This window comes from Rhea pennata, chromosome 6 (assembly GCF_028389875.1).
Source record: "Rhea pennata isolate bPtePen1 chromosome 6, bPtePen1.pri, whole genome shotgun sequence".
Lineage (NCBI taxonomy): Eukaryota > Metazoa > Chordata > Aves > Rheiformes > Rheidae > Rhea > Rhea pennata.
In genome coordinates, this window is record NC_084668.1 from 37149672 (window position 1) to 37175519 (window position 25848).

The following is a 25848-nucleotide window of genomic DNA, read 5'->3' on the forward strand; positions in this document are numbered from 1 at the left end:
TTCCACCCCTAGTCTTATCTCTCTGTTGAACATAATCTTTGTTGCTAGCAAATTAAATCAGAAAGATTGCCAAGAGGGTGGGAAACACTTCCCAGCTTTTGAAGAGCCCACTTGCACCCTAGAACCAGATTTGATGTAAACAAGTAGAAAATCCATGCTAAAGGTGATTGTTTTTAGTAGCAGTTCATTTACCTTGCTGGAAGGAAACTTGCAGTAGCTTGAATGATGGAGAGGAGGTGATCAAGTAGATCTCCTTTGGAGATAACCCGGGATACTAAATCTACTGTATGTTAAATTCTGCATCTGAAAAATTAACTGTAGCCTTTTCTAAAAATGTTCATGTGAAGATAAGCCTAAAAAACTTACTCTCCTAACAAACTTGCCCCCAAAAGGCATCGGGGAAGATTGATAGGCTCCATAGCAACACTCCTGTTCTTTGGTGCAGCAAACTAACCACATGTATTAGTTGATTTAGGGGGTTAGGTTGCTTGATAACCATGAAGCGGAGGTTCGTCTAATAAATTGGGCTTGTGCTATTGACTAGAGGGAGAGAGAACTAGCATTATCATGTCCAGTCTTCTGTTAACGCAGGCATACATATCATGTAGTCCTTTTCATGAAGGTAACAGGCTCTATCTCAAAAAAGCTTCACTCTTCTGACAATTGGAAAATGTCTTCAGTTTTCTAGCCAGAATTTATCCTTGGCAAATTTATACTCATTTATTCTTGGGCTAAAACAATATTTTAATTCAGATTATTTTTTCACTGTTTGGTGGTGGTTCTGACATATTCATCCATCACCACTCACTATTGGCTGCATCCAATAAAACTGTATTGCAGTCACTGCCCTCCTGGCTACCAGTCAAGAGGGAAGTGAATTGTAAAATATAAATACACGCAATTATAAAGGAAATGTTCTTTGCCAGCGGGTTTTTAATACCTTATTACATATTCTGTTTATGCAAAAGAGAGATTAACGGAGCATTTTGTTTTTAGACGAGCATGACTGTGAAAGTCAAGTAACTTACATGTACGCTGCTTTGGAGAAAAAATCTACTTTGCTGGGGGAAGAATGAAGAGGATTAACCTTACATTAACAAAGAAGGAATTCTGCAAGAGTGCTAGCAGTGAGAAGAGATCTTCATTATTAATCCAATGGACAGCAGTAGATGTTAGGGTGGTTGCTGTAGAGTTCTGTGTAGGGCACTGATGTAAATATACTTTTCCTTCCCCAGCCAGTCGTTGCCTGAAGGAAGTAGCAATGGGTGAGCAGAGAGGTTTCATTCTTGTCCTTGGTGGTGGCGACTAATGGCGTTTCTGTGGTGTTTCGGCAGAGGGGAAGGGTGTATTGCAGTCTTAATTGGAGATTTCTGTCCCCACCGGTGGGGTGTAGCAACACTGGCGTTTCTCGTTCCGTTTGCAAGCACCTGCCCTGAGGCAGCCGGCAGCCCTGCAGGCAGCAGGCCTGTGGCTGCTGCGGCTCGCTGCCTGCCCTAGGCTCAGCTCTCTGCTGGATCCCTCCCCCTTTTGAAACAGCTCTCACCCAGCACTCAGAAATAGCGGGGTGAGTGTTTTATTTATGCTGAATCTGGCTATGAGAGGATGGAATTTGTTGATTAATGAGTAAGGGAAGGCAGGTAAACATACAGGTAAGAAAATGAAACCCTTCTTGTCTGAATTCCTTTTTGATGGTTCTGCCAGATAACCCTTAAACCTCTTGATTTGCTAGATCGAAGATGCCTGAACTGTGCTTAAGAAAACCTCTCTGGTGACTTCCCCTTGCAGCCGTGTGCCTGCTGCCGTGGCACTGCGCCTCCGAGCGGGCGCGGAGCTGACACGCACCGTCTCCCCCCGGGGAGCATTTACTCTTGCGTAGGCCTGCTGACACCCTCCCGCTCACCAGAGCGCCGAGTGCCTCCGTGCCCCCGGGCACGCAGCGCGTGCGGGTGGTGGCGAAAGCCAGGGCAGACCTCCGCGCGCCCCGGTCTGCCGAGCACGCAGCGTCTCGGCGCCGCGCACCTCCTCGCAGCCTGGAGCTGAGCCTGCGCCTGAGAAAGGTGCCCGCGAGCTTCAGTCCCACCTAACAAACGTTCTCCTCTGCAACTCGTTCGCATGATGTTCCGACCTACTGTTCCAATAAAGCTTTATGTTGCAGACTTAAAAGGGTGAGGAAGACAAATTACTATGTTCTAATCATACAGAAATGTTATCTGGCCCTTCTGTTTGAAGTCCCTCATCAGCATAGTCTTAGATGTCTGTCTGGGAAATGCCTTTAATGCATACTAATCATATGCTGATGGAGAAGTAATATCATCCAAAGTACATGTAAGAATGCAGAGACCTCCATATAGTAAATGTCGATAAATCTCATTACTTAGTTTGCCTTTCTGCCTCTGTTTGCAAAACAGTAATAATAATAATAAAAAAAAGATTCTAGACATTTAATGAACAATCATCTTAAATTTTTGCAGTTGCTGCACATTCCCACTAACAGACATAAGAGCGAGCATTTACTGACGATGCTGTATGCATCTTATGGCAAAGGCTTGGGTCCTCATATTCATAAATTCTCAGCATTTTGCACTAAGATCTTTGAAAAATCTGGTCCTTCCATTTTGTTTTTCATGATTTGCCTATGTTTCAGGAAAAAGATGACCTTTTAAAAATGGATTATATAAGCCTCCTTTTTTAATTTAAGCTGATCTTTATAATTAAAAAAATCCTTTGCATTAACATACCTTTCTTTGTTTTATTATTTTTGCTACTGCCACAGAAGAAGTGTCTGCAAGGATAGTGCAAGTAGTAACAGCTGAAGCTGTAGCAGTCGTGAAAGGTGAACAGGAAAAAGAAGCCCAGCACAAAGATCAGCCTGGACCACTACCTTTAGGTAAAACAAGATGAAGAATGTTAGAAGTATCCTTTGGTCTAAAGATGTTATACCTATATGTATGTGTAAAATATACATATTAAATATATACCTACATATGGACAGAAGTGACATAACTGTGTATTCCTGTAGGTCACAGTTATGTGTAAACCTGGATATATTTTGAAACCCTATAATAATATTAATTCTGGTTTCCCCAGTTCACCATGTATCTTTGTCTCATTCACTGTATGCTCACAACAGTAATTCTCCACCTGGTTTCCGACTTCTGAGCAGAGCTTCTATGAATGTGATTATCGGTGGCAGTTTTGTCGTTGTCATTGTGTTTGGTGGGACCCAGCAGTGCTCAAAGCCCCTGTGTGTTCAGCTGTGTACACGGAGAGAGATTGATGTCTGGGGAGGCAAAGATAAGAGGCACAGAAAACACAAATGAGGTTTTGCTGGTTAGGTAGCTACTCAAAAAGATGAAGGAAGAGCAGCTCAGGAAGAAGTAGAGAGGAATGTGGAACGTAAAGCCAGGGTGGGAGAGGAGATAATGCTCAGGCAGAGCAAGGTGGGGTGACGCAGAGTGGAAGCAAGAGCTGGTGGGCCAGCCTGGGAACGGCCCCGCCATTCACAAAGTCCATGCTGTGCCCTCACCCTGCTGCTAGCTCCTTTGTGGAATTTATTTGAAATATAAACATTTCATATAACATTTATTTTATATAAACATGCTGTATGTATATGTTATGTATATATGCTCTATAAACATTTCATATTTATAATTCTGTCGGGTAATGTGCCCTTCCTCCCTGCTGGAAAACTTCCATGGTAGCCCCAAACTTGTACACCAAAGGCCAGAGAAAGGTTGTACTCTGTCCTGAGGTGGTGGAAGGCTTGTAAGCCTACCCTGGCATAAATCGTGCTGAAGAGTATACGTTCTGACCAAGTCAAACTGATGCCTTGTGATATTTTTCCCACAGGCACTCTGCTGTGTTTGGTACAACAGCTGGACTCTACTTAGGAATGATTTAAGGTCAATTATTAATTAAAAACGTTTGTTGAAAAGTTGGTTCCCAAGATCCTTTACTTGGTTGAATTAATTTTGAACTGGAAGTCCAGCAGGGAGATGTGATGCTCGATAATTCCCTTTACAGAGTCTCAATTTTACATGAAAGACCCCAATTCTGCAAAGCGGTTGATATATATGTAAGCACAGAGTGCTTTACTGGAGCCTTTGTGAGGCAGAACTGAGTATTCCCTTATATCTAGTTAGATAAGACATTTTAAACACATTATGAGAAACACGTCTTCAGTTGGCAACAGTTGATCTTACAGTTCCCATGGTCAGAGACTGTTACATAAATGCAGGTAGAATTGCACTGTAATGAAGGCATAAATAGTCTGCCACTGAAAAGTGCGTCTCACCGGCAAGCCACATAAGGCTCTGTTCTAAACCACACTGAATTCAACAGAGAGGAGGCCAGGAGAAGTTCTTCGGGGGCTTTGAAACTGGCCTGACTGTGCTTGGGAAGAAGCCCTGAGCTCTGCCTGTCAGTAGGAGCCATTTGTAACAGATCTGTTGAAACAGATTAGTGACTGGGTTTCTTTTGGAGGCTAAGCCCCAGAGTAGGTTAAAAAAAATATGTTTATCAAAATGTTTAGTAGGATATTGGATGTGGAGATTATGCTGACTTGATTTAAAAAGCACCTTGCTCAGGATTTCATCATACTTCCGTTGAAATCACTAGAAAAATCATGCAGTTTCAGCATCTAGTCTCATGACTGGGGATGAATCTAGAACCGTAGTAGAGTTAGGCTGCTTTACAGCACCTTTCTCAGCTGAATCACTAACGTGGGACGGCTGATGTAAGTTCGCTCTTGTCATGTTCTCCTTGCCTGGAGTGGTACCTGTAGCTAAAGTGTGTTTTGTTTAGAGAAGAAATATTTGCATGTATTTTGTGATTAATCTTAACTCAGCAAAAGGAAGCGGGGAAAAAAAAAGTTTGCAGAATGTTTTTGTCGATATGTTCCAGGTAAACTGAAGTGGTTGGATGCCAGTTTCTCGTAGCTCCAGATAATCAGCCTGGATTTGTGTTTCTCTAATATTTTATTGTTGTTGCCTTTTGACTGAAAGTTTTCTTAAGTAGCAATACAGATGTAAAAGATAACTATGTACTTGGTTTTTGTGTTGTACTGTGTGATTAGAATTTTGAAAATAGTGTGTGCTGTCTGAAAAAAAAAATCCTTTTATTATAGCTTTAAAAATCCAGGTATTGTAAGATCTTCAAGGCCCGCCTGGATGCAACCCTGTCTAACATGCTCTAGGTGACCCTCCTTGAGCAGGGGGGTTGGACTAGATGATCTCCAGAGGTCCTTTCCAACCTTACGGATTCTGTGATTCTATGAAAAGAATCTCTATCTGAAAATCCACTGAACATAGTCCCCGTTGAATGATGGGCAGAGCAGGCTGACCGCAGCTTGCATTGAGCATTGGCCTCCTGGGAATTAATCGCTGTTTCTCATTTTCATCGTTCAATTTCTAGCAGTTGAAGAGTCGGCCAACCTGCCTCCTTCCCCGCCTCCGTCGCCAGCTGCAGAACAGACGGGAACTCTGGAGGAAGGTAAGGGTCTCCCGGACACTGCAGTGTACGGCTTTCAGCCGGGCATGAGACAGGAATCTAAAGGATGGGGGAATCGGAAAATGGAGAAACTTTCTGCCAGCTTCATGTGAAAAGACAAGGCATTGTCCTTCTGCAAACCAGCTGCAATGCATGGATGAGGTAGAAGCATATGCACAGAGGTAACTGACAGGATGTGTTAAGTGTATCCATACTAAAGAAAAAAAGATGGTGATGGTAGCCTTTTTATTTGTCAAACACAATATGATCCAACGTGTCTACTATCTCAACATGGTCACCAAAGCTGTGGAGCCATATGAGTCATTTTTGTTTTATTAGGATTTGTTTAGCTTTTTTTTTTAATCGCCATTAACTTTATTTTGGATCTTAAATGCCTGAAAGTGAGGAGATTCAGAGTTGGATCTTTGTCTACCAATTTGTGCTTCAATGCCTGTGTGTATTGGAGGTTCTGCTCATAGAGTACAGAAGTCAAATTGTAGCCTCACAAAGTAAATTTCTGCTGTTCTATACAATGAATAGTCAGTCTTAGTAGTCCATGATCTCTGCATTTTCCTTTTGCTAAAATCTGTCTAGCAAAGTGCCTAAGGACTGGCTTTAATTCTGAGCAAATGCCTAAATCCCAGGAAGTTGTGCTCTCAGCGGTAAGCACCGATTTCAGTGTCACTTTCACAGTGTGGTGGTCAGCAGAAGTGTAAACTGCTGCAACAGGGCCTTCAGTACAGGGGGACACAGCGATACGCTAGAACAGAGCCGTATCTTACGGATGTGAGGAAAGGGCTTGGGGCCCAGAACCCGCAGGGACTGGCTGGGGGACTCTGCCATGTGAGCAGCGCTTTTCTGAGTTAGTTGCCATCTGGAATTTTCTTTTAGCTTCTTTTTTCTTTTTTTTCCTTTTTTTTTTCTTTTTTTTTCTTTTTTTCTTCCTTTTTTCCTTTTTCCGTTTTTTCCGTTTTTTCCGTTTTTTCCGTTTTTTCCGTTTTTTCCGTTTTTTCCGTTTTTTCCGTTTTTTCCGTTTTTTCCTTTTTTTCCTTTTTTTCCTTTTTTTCCTTTTTTTCCTTTTTTTTCCTTTTTTTTTCCTTTTTTTTCCTTTTTTTTCCTTTTTTTCCTTTTTTTCCTTTTTTTCCTTTTTTTTCCTTTTTTCCCCTTTTTTCCCCTTTTTTCCCCTTTTTTTCCCTTTTTTCCCCTTTTTCCCCTTTTTTCCCCTTTTTTCCCCTTTTTTCCCCTTTTTTCCCCTTTTTTCCCCTTTTTTCCCCTTTTTTCCCTCCCCCTTTTCCCTCCCCCTTTTCCCCCCCCCTTTTTCCCCCCCCTTTTTTCCCCCCCCTTTTTTCCCCCCCCTTTTTTCCCCCCCCTTTTTTCCCCCCCCCCTTTTCCCCCCCCTTTTTTCCCCCCCCTTTTTTTCCCCCCCCTTTTTTTCCCCCCCCTTTTTTCCCCCCCCCCCTTTTTTTCCCCCCGCCCTTTTTTTCCCCCCGCCCTTTTTTTCCCCCCGCCCTTTTTTTCCCCCCCCCTTTTCCCCCCCCCCCTTTTTTCCCCCCCCCCTTTTTTTCCCCCCCCCCTTTTTTTCCCCCCCCCCTTTTTTTTCCCCCCCCCTTTTTTTCCCCCCCCCCTTTTTTTCCCCCCCCCTTTTTTCTTCTCTTTCTTCTCTTTCTTCTCTTTCAGTGAGTGCATGGAAATAAATTCTTACTGTCTGCTGAACAAACTTGGTTGGTATTTTAACACAGAGCCTCCACTAATGTTCCAGCTGGATAGTTTCTATTTCATATACTACCATGATCTGACTCTCAGTTTATCAGGGCACTCTGCAATTAGGCATGTTCCATCCTCCGGTCATTTTTGAGATAATGCAATTACAGCCTGTGTTAACAACACCATTTGGCAGTGCACTGTACTGGAAATACCTAGTGGATGTGGTTAGTAACTAGTATATAAAATTTGATTAATTGATTTTTTTTCAAAAACATTTGCCCATTGAGTGTTGAAAATAGTATAGCAGTTCCTCGACACATCACCCAGAGGTAGAGTAGATTAAACTATTAACTGAAAAGGAAGCTAGTAGGGCATTAACAAAGGCTTTCAGAATTGTTTCCAGGGTTTTCACCACTTGTGTGTGTGTGTGTGTAGTTCAGTTGACTAGTTCAGTGTATGCTTTTTGATTTTTCATAGTGCAATAAAGGGACTGTTCTTCTGCTTCAGGCAAGTGTCAAGTTTCTTCCATTACCCTGGGTTTAGGATTAGCTTTGCGTACTGTTTCTATCAGCATTGTTATTTGCATGTATTTCAGGATTTTATAAAGTAACCATATTGATTAATTGGCAGAATGTTATAGATTGGCCTCTTAGCAAATAGAAAGCATCTTGCTAGTTGTATTAACTCAAGAAGGTGGCAAAATACTATACAAGTCTACGTTATGCTGAACTACTGGACTGTGCTGTTCCCAGCTGTGCAAATGACTCAGCAAGTCACTTAACATGGTTGTTTTTCTCTTTGTTAATATAATAGCACTTACCTACCCCGCAGGGGTGTTGTGGGGACTGAAAGGTCAGTGCTTGGGACATTTTGGATGCTTTACACAATGCTACAGTTCTTAAAATCATTCAAATCATTTCATATGAGGTTAATCAAAAAGGCTTTTCCGTAACAAGATTTTCACCCAACTCTTAATTTTCAGAGCAGAGGCTTGTATAAATTCTAAAAGCATAGGTTCACGTATGATGTATTGACAGAAATACGTGCAGTTATTAATGCACCCAGCTGGAAGCTTCTTGTTTATGTCCAGCCCTGAAACTGTAGCTCGCAGTGGGGTTGGTTGATGAACGGAAGGAACTTCTTGCAGAAGCTTTCTCCAGAAGTAGGTCTTATCTTGCTTTTCCTAAAATACTGGTCTTGTCAGCTCAGTGTAGTTCATGAGCTAAAGGAAACACAAACATTTTATGTTCTGATCCATGTTAAAAGATGTGGTGCTTACTTCCTGTGGGTAGACTGAACTTTCGCTGACTTAACTGAGCCTGTCCCATCATTTTTATTCAGATGAAGCTCCCATTCATTAGTGTTTGCCTCAATAGGGCTTGGCCCAGTTTGTACTGTACTTCTTTAAACCTTCAGTTCCCTATGCTATCTAGCTATTCATCCTTCGTGTACCCTTACATGAGTATATCATTGTCTGTCTATCTGCTCAGTAGAATACAATTTATAAATTTAACACGATTCTACAGTTGTTGAACAAAAAAAACTTAGGATTTGGTGTTTGTATCTACCTCAGGCTTCCTTTTTCTGCCTTCTCTTATGATATTTGCCTAATGCACTTGTCAGTGTCTTGCATTGCTTTGAATCCAAAAGAGACTTCCTTCAGTCATAGTAGGAAGGAAATCACTGGTGTAGACATGACAAAGGTGGATGTGGCCAGCCATGCAGCAAACACAAATTTAAAAAAAAAAAAAGGTAGAAAAGACAGGGAGGTTTGTGGGTCAAGTGTATTTCATGAGAGAAAGGAGTCAGTGGATGTAGGTTTCTTTCTTTCATTTGGCTGCAGAAAAACATTCAGATGAGCCTGTCCCTTTTCACTGCTGCAGGAGGTAAGATAACTAATTTGCCCTGTTGGAATTGTTTAAATTATTTCGACTATTGTAGCGTGATTTTGCTCAGGGAATGAAATTTTCCTTAGCACTGTCTAATTCTTTTATCAATTGAATCTGGACATGCAGGGCAGATGGGGTATTCTTTTGCCAACTTGACATTTCTTTTGTGTGCTGTACTTTTTGACAAGGGTCAGTACTGTCTTCATGTAAAAATGCATGTTCCAAGAAAGGAGAATGGTTTTGATGGACTGCCTTTCATTTTGAAACAGGCATTTGGATAAGCTCTATATGCCAAATAAGAATATTTTGCAAACTGAAAAGAACCAAGTGTCCTATAGAAAGAGATCTATTTCTAGTGAAAATTATTTCTTGAAAGGTATTTTCAAAGGATACCCAGAAGCCAGAACAGAATTAGCCTCTATGAAAATTGATTTTAATCTTGGACTTTGGGTTTTTTTACTCAGGGTTTAAGATGAATAGAACTATTAGAAGGGACTAAAATAACAAAGAAAGGATTATTTTTTTTCTTGTTGCAGAAATAAAGGCATATTCTCCTTTAAAGACATCATTATCCTGTTAATGAATATGCAGTAAGTTTCAAAATAGCTTTATTAAAACTGATAGATAAACAATGTAAATCTGCAGTAGCCATAGATATAAGAGCCCTCAACAATACCAGACTTCACACTCCTAATGAGTTTGGTCCATCACAGTAATATGCATTAAGCATTTGTATTGTTTCCAGTTTTACTAGTGTTACAGAGAAGAAGCAAGGCCTGTATTTTCTTGCCTACAATTGATTCAGACCCTGTAAAGAAGGAATTTTCAGCCTTGTTTGCATGAGTAGGTAAACCTGAGGTTTCATCTTTGGTCTTCTTGTTGATGCATTTTACTTCTGAAAAATCCTGGGACAAATATGAGTCACAGCTGGAATGAGAACCTCCCCTTTTCCAGTTGAACCTCATTCTCTGTAGTGAACATTCTCTCTTCCCTATTCTGCTTCTGGTCCTATCTACCTTGTATTTTTTTTCTCCACAATGTCCCGTTTCCAGCAGAAGAGAAAGTGCACTGCATTCCTTTCCAGTCTTATCCACAGTGAGTGATGCATAACCTCGTGTTAGAGCACACTGCAAAGAAGCAGGAGTTGTAGTTTTGAATCTTCTCAGGTTTCAGAGGGAGTTGCATCCTGGTCTCTCGCATCCTGGAGACATGTTCTGTGCCTCTATAACGAGTCCTTTGCTAACAGTGAGTCTCTTCAGATCTTTCCGTGAGTGTTGTAGGAGCTTATATGGAGAAGAGATCCCTGAGTTCTGCATTGCAATGGATCAGGATGTTTCCTTGTGATCTTGCTGCAGGTCTTGAGCACGAGGGAAAAGCAGGGAGCAGAGTGTCAGCCCTGTGTTCATCATCTGCTTTTGCAGTGCTCTGCAGAGGCAAGTTGCTGGCTTATTTTTCCACATCTAATTCTTTAAGCATGTATAAACCCCTAAATCTTGGGGGTTATTCCACTACAGAAGCAAAGCAGCTAAATTGCAGTGTTTCAAGCACTCTGTGTACCCTGAAAGAAACAGTTAAAATGGTTCTCTTAAACTGCATTGAGCTGGCGGTATTTCTGTGTGTGCATAAGTGCATGTTCAGTCCTGGCCAACTCCAGCACTGCCACAAAATCTTAACTGTGGATAATCTTCCTTTCATAGGCCAGTGATACATATTGGAGCTACTAACATTATAAACAGTATTTTTGATTCCTTTTTGTGGGTAACTGAGCCTGAATAGGTTGATACTACAGTATCCCTTTCCCAGGAGGAAGAAATACATGTCATTATATTATAGGATACTTGCTGTCGTGTTGTTGCACAAAGCAGAAGGTGCCTTTTTCAAAGATACAGAGGTTGTCTTGTTACTGTGTGCTGTGGAAGGAAAATTAAAACTTACAGTTATTTACCAGGTAAAAGCTGGGAACTCTTTTAGATGGAATTGATTTGGTCACAATATGTGGCCAGGTGATATGGATAGATAAAAATTGCTTTCCAAAATTTACCGTAGTTGTAGCAGCATTCATAAACCATCTTGTTTTCAGGTCACAAAGAGATCTGGTTAATATCTGTGCGCTGTCTGTGCTAAAGGATGGCTTTCTCAGTTGTTTGGACTGAAAGTTTTAGAAGCTCTGAGGAAACTCTTACGTTGTAATTGCCTGAAGGAAGGCCAGGGACGCTGGACATGAGCTCCTTTCTGAAACCAATAAAAAATCTAAGGGGATAGCTGCTAAAGGCAGCAAGAAGGTAACCCACAAATGTAGTGTTTGCCTAGCTGCTAACTGTCATACACAGAGAATAGACTTAAACTTTGTTTTCTCTAGTACCAGATGTTTAGTTTTTCATGGCTTTATTCATGGTAGGAGGGCACCTTAGCCTACGCAAACTCTCAAGTCTCCTCTGTAGGTTTGCATGGGCTGGGTGATAGGTCAGTCACTTTTATTGTGCTGTGTTATTTTTCTTTGTCTTGCAAAAACAAACCCAGACTCCCCCTGCCTCTAGCTGTCAGTAGCTGATCTGGTCCTGAGATGATTATGTGATTATCTGTGCTGCTGCAATGACGAGTGAATAAAGCATTGGCAAATGCCTAGGCAGGAGCTAGTTCACCCACAGAAACGTGGCACAACAATGTAAAAAGATAGGACTAACTGAGATTGCTGTGAGCAGCTTTATGTGGCCTCTATCAGGAAAAAAGGCAGTCAGCAATTTAAAGACTTTTTTTTCTTTGTTTAAATATTATTTAATTATAGGGAAAGGAAGTGTAGGAGTTTGGAATAAATATAAATGAGAAACAAAACCATCATTGACTAAAGTGTAATCTGATTTGTTCTTTAATTAAAGTTTTTTTTTTTAATTTATACTTTCAAGTACATCACCTGATGATGAAGGATGCAGCTGTGTTGGGATACTCAGAAGTTTTTAATACAGTCAATCCAACCATGTAATTTGGATGAGTATCAGCGCAAGTTGTGACACGTGGCTGTGTGTAATATGTAGCCCTCTAAACGATGAGTGTATAATTTGGAAATTCTCTTCTTCTGATGATTGGTTTCCAATGTTCATAAATGCTATAGGAAGCACTACATACATGGCCCATGTGTTAAAATGCGTAGAACCCTCATTTCTCCATTCTGTGTTAACTTGTAGCCTGGCTGATTTCATCTACTCTGTCATACGACATAGTGGCTCATGTTGCTAGTGCATGTGTCCATCCTGTCTTGTCTTTTCGTTGTCTGTCTGTCTGTCCTGCACTTTTTGTCTGTGTGTGTCTATTTGTAGATGAAGGGGCCGAGGATAAGGTGGGACCGCTACCCCACTGCCCAGGCTGTGGGCCTGCTGCCGGCTGGGAGTGGCGTAAGCACCTGGCCCCCTCCATTTCAGTGTCTGTTCCTGATGATGAGCCCTGCAATTCGGATGAGGAGTACTATGAACACCCTTTGTTCAGCTCGGAGTGGACGGGCTCTAGTACACGTCCCAGTGCCACAGTGAAGAGCGCAGAGGTCTTGATGGGCCATGATGAAGGTGAACTGAGCATGGTCCCATTTTGTTCCTCTTCCCCTTTACCCAGCCACATGCCATCCGTTCCATTATATATGTGCCTGGGACCACTGCTTTCTGGGGAGGGACCTAGTTGCTTTTTCTCCCCAGATGGAAGTGACACCCCTCCAGAGTCTCTCCCTCTCAAACTGAAGCTGCAGTGTAAGCGCTGAATGCAACTCCAGGCCAGGGAATCTGAAGTCCCTGATTGAATCAGGGCTTTTGGTATACTGGTCTGGTTTATAATAGAAGCAAAAGGAGCAGCTGGTCAAAGGAAACATAAACTAATTCTGGTCTTTCTGTTAGAGAATCACTGCCAAGAGCAATGTGCAAGACAGGCCAAAAGGCTATCACTGGAGATATCACTGGTTGTTAGCACAAACGAAAAAATCTCATGTCCGTGCCAAAGATAGCAGTGGAGGGTCATTAATTCTCCAGTAGGCAAAGGAAATCAAAATTCTCCTCAGTATACACTAGTGAATTCAAGCAGTGTTGGTTCATGTTTGATCTCCAGTTCTTATGTGGATACAGCTAGCTAACACTGTGACAGCTGGTTGCAAACAAGGCAGACATTTTAGAAAGTTTATTGTTACAGTGGTTTTGCTCCCCACTTTCTGTGACCTCAGCGCATCAATAAGTATGTGGCTGTATGATTTTATCAGCATAGGTTGCAAAAGAGTCAAACAGGTTTTGAGGAGTCAAAGGAGAACCTACTTCAATAACTAAAAAGAAGTTCTGGCTTCTTACCCAAGGCAGAACAGCTGACATTTCATCTTGCAGCATTTGACTAACTGAATCTTGAAGCACAGGAGGTAAAGTTAAAAACATTACAGAATTGTCTTGAGATTCTTGTCTCAGGAAAATAGAGGTGTATACCTGAAATTATTCTGTGGGTCATTTCTAGAAAACTGGAATTGTCCGGGCAACTGAGTTTGTTCAGTGTAAAAGGTATCGTTTGGAAAAAGGTAGCGTGATATTGTGGTAGCATGGACTTCTTGGTCAGTGCTAATAACTGAACATTGTTAATGTCGGGATGTCTACCAGCAGCTAGGGGGGACAACATCAGAGGGGTAGCCCTACTATAGCTGGGTGCCCATAGCTGTACTTACCGCACTCCTGGAGTGGTTTATTTTTGAGCACCATCCTTGTCAGTCATGTGCCTTTACCTCTAGTGAAAGTGGAAGATCTCAGAGCAACATTTTTGAGGAGAAAACAGAAAAAAGCTGAATCATCAATGAGAAGGTAGGGCATAATGAAACTCCCTTCCTCCTCTGCTGTCTGTGAGTGAGCAGTCTGTTTGGCATAAAAGAATCCACCACACAAAGGGAGTATCTGCAGGATTCCTTCAATCACTCGTGGATAACTTAATGCTGTAGCTTGGGAAAACAGGATGTGTCTCAATCTGTAAGATCAAATAGATATATTTTTAGGAGAAAAGTCATTAGATTGCTGAATATTTAATCTAAGGTGAGGCAGAACTAGGAGCAGATGTATAGAAGCATGAGAAGGATGTCCAGCTCAGATTAGTAGTCTGTTAAGGTATTTAGTTGACACTGGTCAGCAGTAGATGCTTAGAGAAAAATATAAGCAGCTTGAAGTTGATGTTTTTGTAGTTAACAGCCCTGAAGAGATTTTTTCGGGTTTTCTCTGAGCCCATACAAACTTTCAATACCCATAGCAGTGTGTGTTTGTGCATTTGTGTACATTTTTGCCTCTATAGATATGTTTGCTTATCCATTCAAGAAATCTTTTTGGAAGCTGTAGTCCGGCCCTTTACAGCTGCAGTAATGAAGTCTACGTACTTCATGCAAATTCTTTTTCCATGTTTTTTTCTTTTTTAATGTCTGTATATTCAGTATGTTTATTTGATAAGTTGTAATAATTTTAAGAGAACCATTACATTCTGTTTGTATTAGTATTCAGGTTGGGTTTAACCTCCCCTGATTTTAACCATCTCAAAGTTAGGCATCTAGTCTGACTGAGTACCTAGGCCCCTCCAGAAGTCAGTCAGTAGAGACAGACCTGCAGAGGAAGGTTCATGCCTTGCTAAGACAAGTATCTCACACATATTAGATGATTTGCCCTCTAGAAGTCTTTTTTCCATTGCTCTAGAGGGAGCTGGGACAGCACTTCACACTGGATGCCTAACCTTTAGATATTTCAAGGTAGGTATGTACTGCGTTTTTCTAATAAAAAGTTTTGGAAGGTAATTACTGCTTTGGTGAGTAATTAATCACGTGGCCTTGTGTGAAGCAACTCTGCCTTAAAAATGGGGTAAAATTAGAGATTTTTCTTATATTTTGTAATGAAAGGGATGTACATACAAAAGAACATAAAACCAGAAAAAGAGAAGTGAAGCAAGTTGTTTGAGCAAGAGCTTCTTATAGCTGGACACCTACCGTTCTGTTAGGCTGCTTTTACAATCTACCCGTGTGTAAATATCCCTGTAAAAAACTCAGGCATCAGTCCAGTTCTGATTCTGAATCTTCTGCCTTCTGTTCATTTAAGACACAGTATCTATCATTAATTTCATTTTTATATTTTATTAATAGTGTTGTACTGTCCATAATAATATTTTCTCAGCCTGAAATACAGTGTTTTTGTTCCTTAAATCACTTTATAAAGGCCATAGCTGAAGTAGGTGATTGATGAGCTGTTTTTAACTAGGCCAGTCTCAGGAGAAAAATCAAGCCCTTGTAAACAGATTTAACTCTGTTACAAAGGGGCTGGATACAGCCACTTCTCCATTCAAAACCACTTTGTCCTAAGCCTGATTCAGCAAAGTTCCTAAACGGGAGGCATGCTTTAAGCCCAGAGAGGTCAACAGGTTGATTTCAGCATGGCTGCTGGTCAGATGCTTAAGTATTTTGCTGAATTGAAGCCTTCAGATTTCATCCTGATTCCCTATCAGAGGGAATACCAACACAGCAAAGCCATAGTCTGTCTGAGCAGCAATGGCAACAGTTCAATCCATAACGAGGGCTTCGCTAATCATTCTTCTGCCATGGCAAGACTACTACTGGTATTAAATACTGATCCTGGCAGCCCATAGGCTAAGTGATGTATTTTAGAAATTCAGATGAAAGGCCAGTGTACTCGCTCGTTTCTTTGACTTATTTGGTGGGAAGGCACTAGGGGCTAGTGGGGAGAGAGAAAAGAAAACGAAGAATCTTTGTGTTAAGTCTGTAATTCTCGCATACAGAGTTCAAACATCAGGAAGCCTAAAGGAGAAAGGGTTTATAAACCTATTCAGCATAGGATTTCTTGTGAAGCAATTAGTGTTCAGCTATGCACAAGATTTATTAAGATCGTGGAAGTGGCTGAATATTTTGCGAAATGCCAGACTCAAATGATAGATTGACTCACTAGCATTTAGCAGTCAAAATAGTCAAGGTCAGTGAAATGAAGTTCATGCCACATACCTTCTCTCATACCAACTGAATGTTCTGTGGTGGGTAAAACAGCACATTTATCTGAAAAAAAATCAGTGTACTTTTTGAATGCACTAATGTATTGAAGTTGTCAGAGCCATCCATCATCCAATACCATCTCCATTTGCAATGAATATCTGACCCACAGTCATCTTTGGGAGAGGTAAACCTATAAAACACTTTCAGCTCTCATCTTACAACATAATGCCCCGGGGGAGAAAATGTGCTTTTTTCCCTATGGAAAATTCTGTTCCACAGTGATTAAAATGGGCTGAATCCTACAAATCCTTTGACATGCTTTAATCTAAATTGTTCAGAGCTGAAAGTGTTATGTAAAAGCATTTCTGTTGAGCTTTGTGCTTTATGTTTACTGTTGGTGTTGATGTCGCCTCCTTTTTCCATCCCCCAAGAAGAAGAAGCAGTAGAGAGTCCGATGACCGTGGAAGTGAAACCTGCTGCTCTTCCTGGGAAGCAACTGGGGAAAGAGCTGGGGCTTGTAGAGCCTGCAGACCAGGCAAAGGGCCTCAGTGAGGGTCAGCCGGAATCTGGTTTGGAGGCCAAAGTGCGTCACGAAGACAAAGTGCCACGTGTGGCATCCAGCAGGGAGAGTGTAACAGTTGTGGCGGAAACGCCCCCGAAAGACACATCCCCTTCCTCGGCTGAGGAAGGTGTGTCCTCCGTAGGATTGCATGCGTTTGCTGCCAGTGAATTCTCCTCCAGCTTTCTCCAGTGCTTTCCAAGGCTGCTTCATTTCCTGTTCTTCCCGTTTATTAGTATGACTGCTCTTGTTATTATGCTTGAAGAGTGTGTAGCAGATAATCTGATTGCATAGGTGCTGTATGACAACATGGTTTCCCACCACTGCAGCTGATTCCTGATTTTTACTTTGCCATGATACAATATGCTTTGCAGCTAAGCTGATACCTCTGCGTAAGCCTTTTCCCCCCATCTCAGATGTGTTTGCCAGTCACATTGCTAATCTGTGTATATTTTTTTTGTTTTTGGTGCAGAGATTCATCTGCTTTTCTTTCAAAAGTAGATTTATTGACTTTGACTATGACATAAAGAGGCTTAAACTGTGGAAATGTTTTCATTTGCAGTGTGCAGTATTTTTTGTGCTTCAGTGCATTCTGGTTTAGCTTCCCTAAAGCTATTGCTTCTTATGTCATATCCTTGCCATTCATTGCATCCACCCGCTCTCTCCTTGATCATTGCCAGAACTCTGGTTTTTTGTGTGTTTTACTGTATTACAAATGTATAACCCTGCTGGAGTTCCTTGTTTAGGCAAAATGTCCATCGCTTCGACTGAGGTATCTGCCTTCATCCTAAAATTCAGGATTAGGTGCACAGGGAGTTCTGATTTCCTTACTTAGCCAAAATATTTAGTGCAATCAGTTGTTTTCCAGAAATAAGAACTAGGACAGGGCTTCCAGATTGTCCTTTTAATAGTATTTCTCTTCAGCCAGGGTGAAGACAGCGTGCAAAGACACTTTGTACAGTGATGTACCCATTCGCTGCCTGGCTAAGACATGCTACTTTTGGCAGCCTGGTATTCTGACCCAGCTAAAGAAGGTTAAATTACTTCGGCAGTCAGAATATCTTTTGATGCCACTGTTGTTGCTCATTGGCATCACAGGAGGATGAGTCTAGCTAGTTAAGTTGTGTGAAACTGATGACCTCAGCTCACTGGCCATGTTTGTGTACATTTTACAGCCTCCAAATAAGTCACCAGTCACCAAACATAAAAACATAAAGGAGTAAAACTACTATAGTTATAGATTATTTGTTTTTCCTGCAGAGATGCAGGAAAATGACAATGTACCTTTTCTGACTAAATGTTAATGTGCGCAAATATTCTAAATAATAGTCAATACTTTGATACGAATTGTTCTAAAAATATATATAGTCATCAGAGTCACAATGTGGCTCCATGGACTTTAAATTGAGTAGTTGATACAAGAAGGTTCAGTTTTGGCCCAGCGTTTGTTATGAGAAGTTTTAGAAAAATTCCTAAAACATTTTTTAACAGTTCACTTCAGAAAGTTCTATCATACTCTGCAGTATAAGTTTTCATATTTTTCGTAAGATATACTTCATATTTTTCATATGACAGAACATGCTGTTAATTTACAGAGCATGTATAAAAACCTTAACTGAGTATTACTGCCTAAAAATATGTGGCAGACTGTGAGAGTAGCATTTTTCATTTTAAAATAACTTAGGGCCTGATCATTATAGCACACCCAGTTCTCTTTGACTTCAGTTACAACTGAGGATGACTGGCCATTTTGAAGACGAGGTCTCTAAGATTTGAGACTGTTAATAGCTCCACTGATGATTTACACATGCCAGTTTCATGGCAGCAATGAGATTTTTGCCATTTACCGGAGAGTAAATGTGAAAAGTTGATACAATCAAAAAAGTAACCTCTTCTGACATTTGAGACATCTCTTGTATCTATTATTTCTTTAGTTTAGGCCACGTGTAAAAGAAAAAGCTGATATAAAAAAGATAAAGAAATGTATAAATGTGCATATTCTAAGTGTTAGCAACACACAAAGATACTATTGATTGGACTTAATCTTGAAGACCTTACTAAAGGGAAACTAACATACACTTCATCATCCAGCAAAGCATACCAGTGAAGTGAGGGTTATATATGGTTTTACTGTTGTATACAAACCATGAAGATGAAGTCATATAAAGTCATCTCATTTCAGTGATCACAAATTTACGTGTGTACAACTCACATTTTCACTGTAAAACCTCATATATTGAGAGTAAACCAGGATTTAACACTTCAAAGCAGATTTCTAGGTGGACAGCCTTGCTGCATGTTTGCATCTTTTTCCCTCTCCCTTCCATTATTCATACCAAGATGTTTTTCTAAGCCACATGACTGCCTGCCTGTAAGTGCTTTAAATAATTATGTTGTAAAACCCAAACAAACTACTTCAGATTTACTTACAGCCACGAAGATGGAAAACCGTGTCCAGGAGGGCGCACGCCCTTTCACAGCAGAACCATTAGACACAAAGGAACATGAATTTTGGAAAGACAGTAAGACTGGTGAGCAACCTATACACGATGCCTTAGTTCCACAGCCAGCAAAAACAGAGGCTATAGATAAAAAGGATTTGCAGAGCAAAGACAATATGCCTTCACCTCTATCAGAACAGATTTTGGAAACTGATTTACAAAAGAAAGGGGGAGCCAGTTTTGCAGAACCTGCTGCAAAGCCTCCTGTTTCTCAAGAACAGAAAGATTTGTCATCTGAACTGCCTAAAGGGAGCAAAACAGAAGAAAGGACTGCAGATGTGCCCTCGCCATCCAGCCAAGTGATCTCTATGGAATTTAAAGATGGCCTTAAAGATGTCCAAGAGCTTGCCATCACTCATGGTGAAAGTTCTCTCTTGCTATCTGAACCCAAGGCAGATGCAGCCAAAAGTGAACTTCCTTCAGATCCATCTCCCTCTGTCCTGCAGAGACTTCCACCCAAAGACAGTTCCAAAACAAAACAGGAATCCAGTGATCAACTGTTTGCCAAAGATCTCACTAAAGATGAACAGATCCACAGAGACAAGACACCAACTCTGCAAGGAGAAGTCTCAGCAGTAACTGTAGATGGCCTGAAACCACTGAGTACGCAGAAGATCCCTGCCTGGGGGGAGGAAAAGGACATGACCAAGGATGAGAGTGATGAGGAGGAAAGGTATGACTTCTACGATAAAGGGGAGGCTCGAATATTAGACGATGGTAAATTTATCACAAAACCTGAAGAGAAGACACTTTCTCTAGACAAAACAGACTTTCAAAAGGATAGTGAAGCTAAAAAGTTAGCTGATACTTTCAAAACAGAAAAAGACATGGACCAAATGGGGCTCCCAGCAACAGTAGAGGCAAAAAGGGAGGTGCAGCCAACCACAGTGGTGTCACCAGGCAAGTTAAGGCAAGAAGTGATCCCTGAGAAAACAGAGCACCCTGATGCCACTCAATTATCCACAACAGTGGAGAAGGCCCCTGAGACACCAGGTTTAACTAGTGACAAGACTTCTACTCTAGAACCTCCTCAAGCAAAAGATGTTAAAAAAGACACTAAGGAGGATAAGATAAGTGTTTTGGATTCAGTTACTCATGAAACGACAGTAGAAGAGGACCGATCAGGAATGTCAAAGTATTTTGAAACCTCTGCTCTAAAAGAGGAAGCAACCAAAGGAGATGTTCTGAAACAAGGCAGTGATTACTATGAGCTAAGTGACACTAAAGAGAGTGCTTACGAGCCTTATCAGGTAGATCATGTAATACCTAAAAACAAAGAGGAAGAGGAGGAAGAATTACAGACAGAAGTGGATCAGCAGCAGTGTGTGCCTGGTCATGAAGTAGGTTACAGTACCCTTGCTCAGAGCTTTCCACCAGACAAGTCTGAGGAACCAAGTTCCCCAACAGAGAGAATGTTCACTATTGACCCCAAGGTCTATGGGGATAAGAGAGAGCTCCACAGTAAAAATAAAGATGACCTAACTCTGAGCAGGAGCTTGGGACTTGGGGGTAGATCTGCAATTGAACAGAGAAGTATGTCTATTAACCTGCCCATGTCCTGCCTGGATTCAATAGCTCTAGGATTTAGCTTTGGTCGTGCACATGATCTCTCTCCCCTTGCTTCAGATATTCTAACTAACACTAGTGGAAGCATGGATGAAGGTGACGACTACTTACCAGCAACCACACCAGCACTGGAGAAGGCTCCCTGCTTCCCCATTGATAGTAGAGATGAAGATGAACACATTGAAGAGGAAAAAGCAATGCCTGAAGAAAATGTCCAGCCTGAGACCTTGGTTGAGTCACCTTTCCCAGCCAAAGACTATTACAAAAATGGTGCTGTAATGGCTCCTGATCTCCCTGAGATGTTAGACTTAGCAGGGACAAGATCGAGATTAGCCTCCGTGAGTGCAGATGCTGAGGTGGTGCAAAAGAAGTCAGTTCCTTCTGACACTGTTGTGGAAGACACCGGCACAGCCCTGCCACCTGTGACAGATGAAAACCACGTAACTCTAAAAGCTGAAAGTCAGCTGGAAGACTTAGGCTACTGTGTTTTTAATAAGTACACAGTTCCTCTCCCTTCTCCAGTTCAGGATAGTGAGAATTTAACAGGTGAAACCTGTCCATTTTACGAAGGCACCGATGAAAAACTGAGACGTGGCCTAGCTCCCGATCTGTCTTTAATAGAAGTGAAGCTGGCAGCAGCTGAAAAATCAAAAGAAGAATTCCTCAGTGAAAAAGATTTAGGTCAGCATGCCACTGGTGAATCTGTTCTGGCGAGGGAGTATGAACAGGAGAAAAAAGAGAAGCTGGATACAGTGCTAGAAAAAAGTGAAGATCAAGTTGATTCTAAAGAGTTCTATCCCATTAAAGGTACAGAGCCAGAGAAGAGAAGACCTGAGGCAATCTTAGAAGTGAAAGAAGAAGGTGTGATTGATAAAGTTCAGGTAACTGATGATACTGTGTATGACAGAATATTAGCTACAGAGATAGCAAAAGAAAAAGATGCTGTTTCTTTGTTGATTGAGAAGGAGAAGACTCTTAGTGTTGTTCCAGAAATGGCTGAGATAGACACTCCAATAAAACCAGATTATAATGCTATAAAGCATGATTTGGAAGTGGCTGCAAGGAGAGCAAACCAAGAATATCAGAGTCAATTAGATACTAAGATCCATGAGGTTGTTTCTCTACCTTCAGGACAGGACAAAGCCTCTGTTAAAAGAGCAGAGCCCGAACCTCAAGAAACTCAGCAGAAAGATCAGACCATTTTGTCCAAAGAAACAAAGGATGCAGATGTACTTCCCAAGACTGAGCCTAGTCATGTGAAGGACAGCACCAAACTGACTGAAACAGAAATTAAGGAAAAAGTAACTAAGCCTGATCTGGTGCATCAAGAGGCAGTTGATAAAGAGGAATCATATGAATCTAGTGGAGAGCATGATCAAGCCCAAGAAGGTTTGAATGGAGAATCCTTGAAAACAGAGGTTATCAAAGGAGAGCCTCCAAAACCTCCTGTGTCAGGGGAAGACACTCCTGCAGAGTTACCAGCAAAGGAGCCCTCTGTGGAGCTACCCCTTCCAAAAGCTGAGCCTCTGCAAGAAGAAACTGCTGATGTTCAGATGGAGAGCATACCACAACCTACAGAGGGAGCTGAAAAGATTCCAGATGCAGCCGTGAAACCCATGGAAATCCAGAAGCTGCTGCCATGTGAAGTGACAGCTGAAGCCACAAAAAGGGAAGAACATGAGGAAGAAGAGGGAGAAGGAAGACAAGAAGAAAAAGAAGAAGATAAACAGCAACTTATATCAGAAGTGCCCCCGGAAGTAGACTTAGGGAAGCCTACCAGTGAAGAAATGCCAGCCAAGGCTGGCCCAGAAGCACTACTTGAACTGAAAGGCATTATTGAATCTGTGGTGACAGTAGAGGATGACTTTATCACAGTGGTGCAGACAACAGTTGATGAGGGTGAATCAGCTTCTCACAGCGTGAGGTTTGCTGCTACCCAGGAAGACATGGAAACAGGCGACTCCCAGGCTGAAGAGGAACTGGAGATAGAGGAAGTGGCTGACATTCATGGTGAGCCCAAGGAGGGCTCCCCAGAAGCTCCTGCTACACCTGAGAGAGAAGAAATTCTGCTCACTGACTACAAGACAGAGACCTGTGATGATTACAAAGATGAAACAACTATCGATGACTCCATCATGGACACAGACAGTCTCTGGGCGGATACTCAAGGTGTGCATTATCCTTTTTGTTTTATCCGTTAAATATTTTTGCTTCCAAATCATAGTGATCAAAAAGCAAAATTATTGTAATAGTAACAGTAATTTCAGCATATTTCTGAAATGTGGTAAAACAGTCTGCCTTTCTTAAATCTACTGTCTTCAACTATTTTTACCATGCTTCTCCACAGTGTTGTTAACATTTGTTACTAATCTTTTGTTTGTTGTTATAATTTGCTCTGATCCTACAGATGATGATAGGAGCATCATGACTGAACAGTTAGAGACTGTTCCTAAAGAGGAGAAGGCAGAGAGAGAATTGCGAAGATCATCTCTTGATAAGCATAAAAAAGAGAAACCTTTTAAAACTGGGCGAGGCAGGATTTCTACTCCTGAAAGGAAAATAGCTAAAAAGGAACCTAGCACACTCTCCAGAGATGAAGTGAGAAGGAAAAAAGGTTCATTTAACACTCCCTATTACAATATATATTTTTTTATATATTATATATATATTTTTGTACTACTGTGCAGTACTATCAGGTTACTCTGTAGAAGATGTGTACCTTATTAGTGTTAACTGCAATGCACTTTAATTAGACGTTGTGCAATTATATGAAAAGCTACGTGCAAGGCTCACTGCTCCATCGGTCTAGCTTTTTATAGGCATTCCCACCCAGCACTGGGGAGCACATCTGAGGTTACTGCTCCAAGGCTTCCCCTCTTCTGTCTTAGGATTCGTTCACCCCAGTAGAATCAAGGTGTCGGGCTGGAGCTGTGGAGCAGTGGGCCTGCTGCTTGATGTATTGTCATATCAAACTGTTTGGTGTTTTTTCCTGATTCTATGCTTTTGTGTTTTCTTGTCCATAGCAGTGTATAAGAAAGCTGAACTTGCTAAAAAAACTGAAGTTCAGGCCCACTCTCCCTCCAGGAAAATCATTTTAAAACCTGCTATCAAATACACTAGACCAACTCATCTCTCCTGTGTTAAACGGAAGCAGACAGGTGACTGCGTTCTGTTCAATTATGCAATGTGGCTGGCAAACATAGACATTTTTTTTTTTTTAATAAATCTCATGGCTATAGCAGCTTCTCTCTTTTTTTTATTTTTTCCTGTAAGAATATCAGTCTTCACAAATAGTATTGCTTTTTTAATGTTTTGTGTCATTTTTATTTTCTTTTTTCTTTTCCAGTGTTTGTCTGTTTGTTTAATGGAGGCCATGATCATGTATGCTTGTCATTGCTTGGACCTCCAAGTGCTGTGATTGTATCTTGGCATCGTGGTTATAGTGTGTTGTTGGAGGAATTTCTAATCTTTTTTTTTTTTTTAATTGCGCTTTTATTTTTTTCTGGTGGGAAAATGTTGACAGCTTAAACCATGGTATGCATTTCCATTATTTTGCTTTTTTACTCTCATGCATAATAAGAAGTGTTTCAGACTTATATATTGTTGGTTGATGTTATCTGCATTGACACTTTCCAATCTGTTACTGATGTTTATAATGTACAGTCAAAATTCACAGGGGGAAACCAGCCACAAGCAATACGAAGCTGAAAGAGAAGAAATCTGCGCTCACACTACAAATTCATTGCAAGCAAAAATCTTAATATTTGGTAGAGGATGATGAAAAGATGAAAAAAAATCCTGTTACATCTCGATAGATGTATCATTATTTAGAGGAACAAAATGAGAGCATTTTCAAAATTTTCATCATATTACTGTTACTGTTACTAGGAGTTCAGGGTGGAAGAAATATCATCTCTGACTTCACTGTTGATCTTTTTTTTAAAAAAAAACAATTGTTAAAAGAGGTCAGATTTTCTGTCATGTAACACATCTGCATGCTGCAGTGTAGTTGCTCATGAGCGGTACTAGGGTTATCAAGTGAAGAATCATGCCCAGCAATGTAGAGTTACTACTGTGTTGTACAGTCATAGGCTGCTTCTAATGATTTGGAAATTAGGAACAGGATTTATTACCCGGCACAGAACAGCACAGCGCAATGCCGAAAGTGTTCCTAACGAGTCGCTCCCGTGAGGTTTTGCACCGGTGATCACCCCTGTGCTAAATTTGCACTATCTTCAATATGGAGGTCTGACTATTGACAATGCAGTAAAAGGATAGTATCTGAGGGTAACGTAAATACCGTACCCCAACAGTATAAAGTGTGTATCATCTACAGGTTGTATTCCATTAGGAAAACACAACTAAACGTTTGGTCTCGTCTTTGCTGACGCGAGGGAATCTAGCACTAACTCCGGTCACAAGAAGTGGAGCCGGGGAGGAAAGGCTCATTGGGCCCCTCTGTGTTGCAGGGACGGCTCCTCCTCTGCCAGCAGTCTCTGGGCTAGCTTGCTCTTTAGATCCTGGACTACTGCTTGCCACCTTTTTCATTGTTTCCTGAAGCAGTTTGATCAACTCAAAAGTTATGACCCATAATTCACAGCTGCTTTAAAAGACCCGGGGGCTTCAATAAGCAGCGGAAATGAGGAGTTAAACCTTCATGTCATGAAGAAAGCGTTGACTTTGTAGCATTCTTGTCTTCCCCTACACTTCTACAGCCACACGGTCAGTGCTGTCTTGCCCTCAGATACTCTACCACCAACTCTTGAAATCTTCTGGCCTGGTAACATCCCAGAGAGGCCTGAGTCACATAATCTGCTGGATGCTCTAAATGTCTGCTGCCTGTCAGCAGTCGGGGTTTTTTCTGTCTCTTTAATACATAGTGAGGCAGACATATTAGTCAAATTGAAAAATGTAATACAAGAACAACCTCCCTGTATGTTTAAATACAAAGGTGGAGGGCAAATTAAAAACAAAAATCCTTCTTGGAGTGAGGCAAAGTTTCAGTTGAATTAAATCCTTTGGTGTTTGTACTGTAGTGAACCAGGATGGTGGACCCAGATCGATCTTAAATTTGTAACAGTGTTAGTTTTGGCAGAACTTGGAGGTTTAGCCTCTAAAGCAGAGTATCTTGAATCATATCACAAAGTGAACAAAAATATC

At 41.2% G+C, this 25848-nt stretch overlaps 1 protein-coding gene across 12 annotated transcripts in view; it reads left to right on the plus strand.

Annotated features, from left to right (window-relative positions):
- Nucleotides 1-25848, plus strand: part of MAP2 (microtubule associated protein 2) — a 229814-nt gene that overhangs the window by 171662 nt on the left and 32304 nt on the right. For 6 of the 12 annotated variants that reach the window (XM_062578251.1, XM_062578257.1, XM_062578252.1 and 3 more), the window contains 6 exons: nucleotides 2774-2887; nucleotides 5413-5490; nucleotides 16494-16751; nucleotides 19054-22857; nucleotides 23096-23302; nucleotides 23712-23846. In XM_062578251.1, coding sequence (XP_062434235.1) covers nucleotides 2774-2887; nucleotides 5413-5490; nucleotides 16494-16751; nucleotides 19054-22857; nucleotides 23096-23302; nucleotides 23712-23846 — 4596 coding nt within the window. Of the gene's footprint in view, nucleotides 1-2773; nucleotides 2888-5412; nucleotides 5491-16493; nucleotides 16752-19041; nucleotides 22858-23095; nucleotides 23303-23711; nucleotides 23847-25848 lie in introns of all 12 variants that reach the window. The other 6 variants (XM_062578258.1, XM_062578262.1, XM_062578259.1 and 3 more) reach the window with 3 other exon arrangements.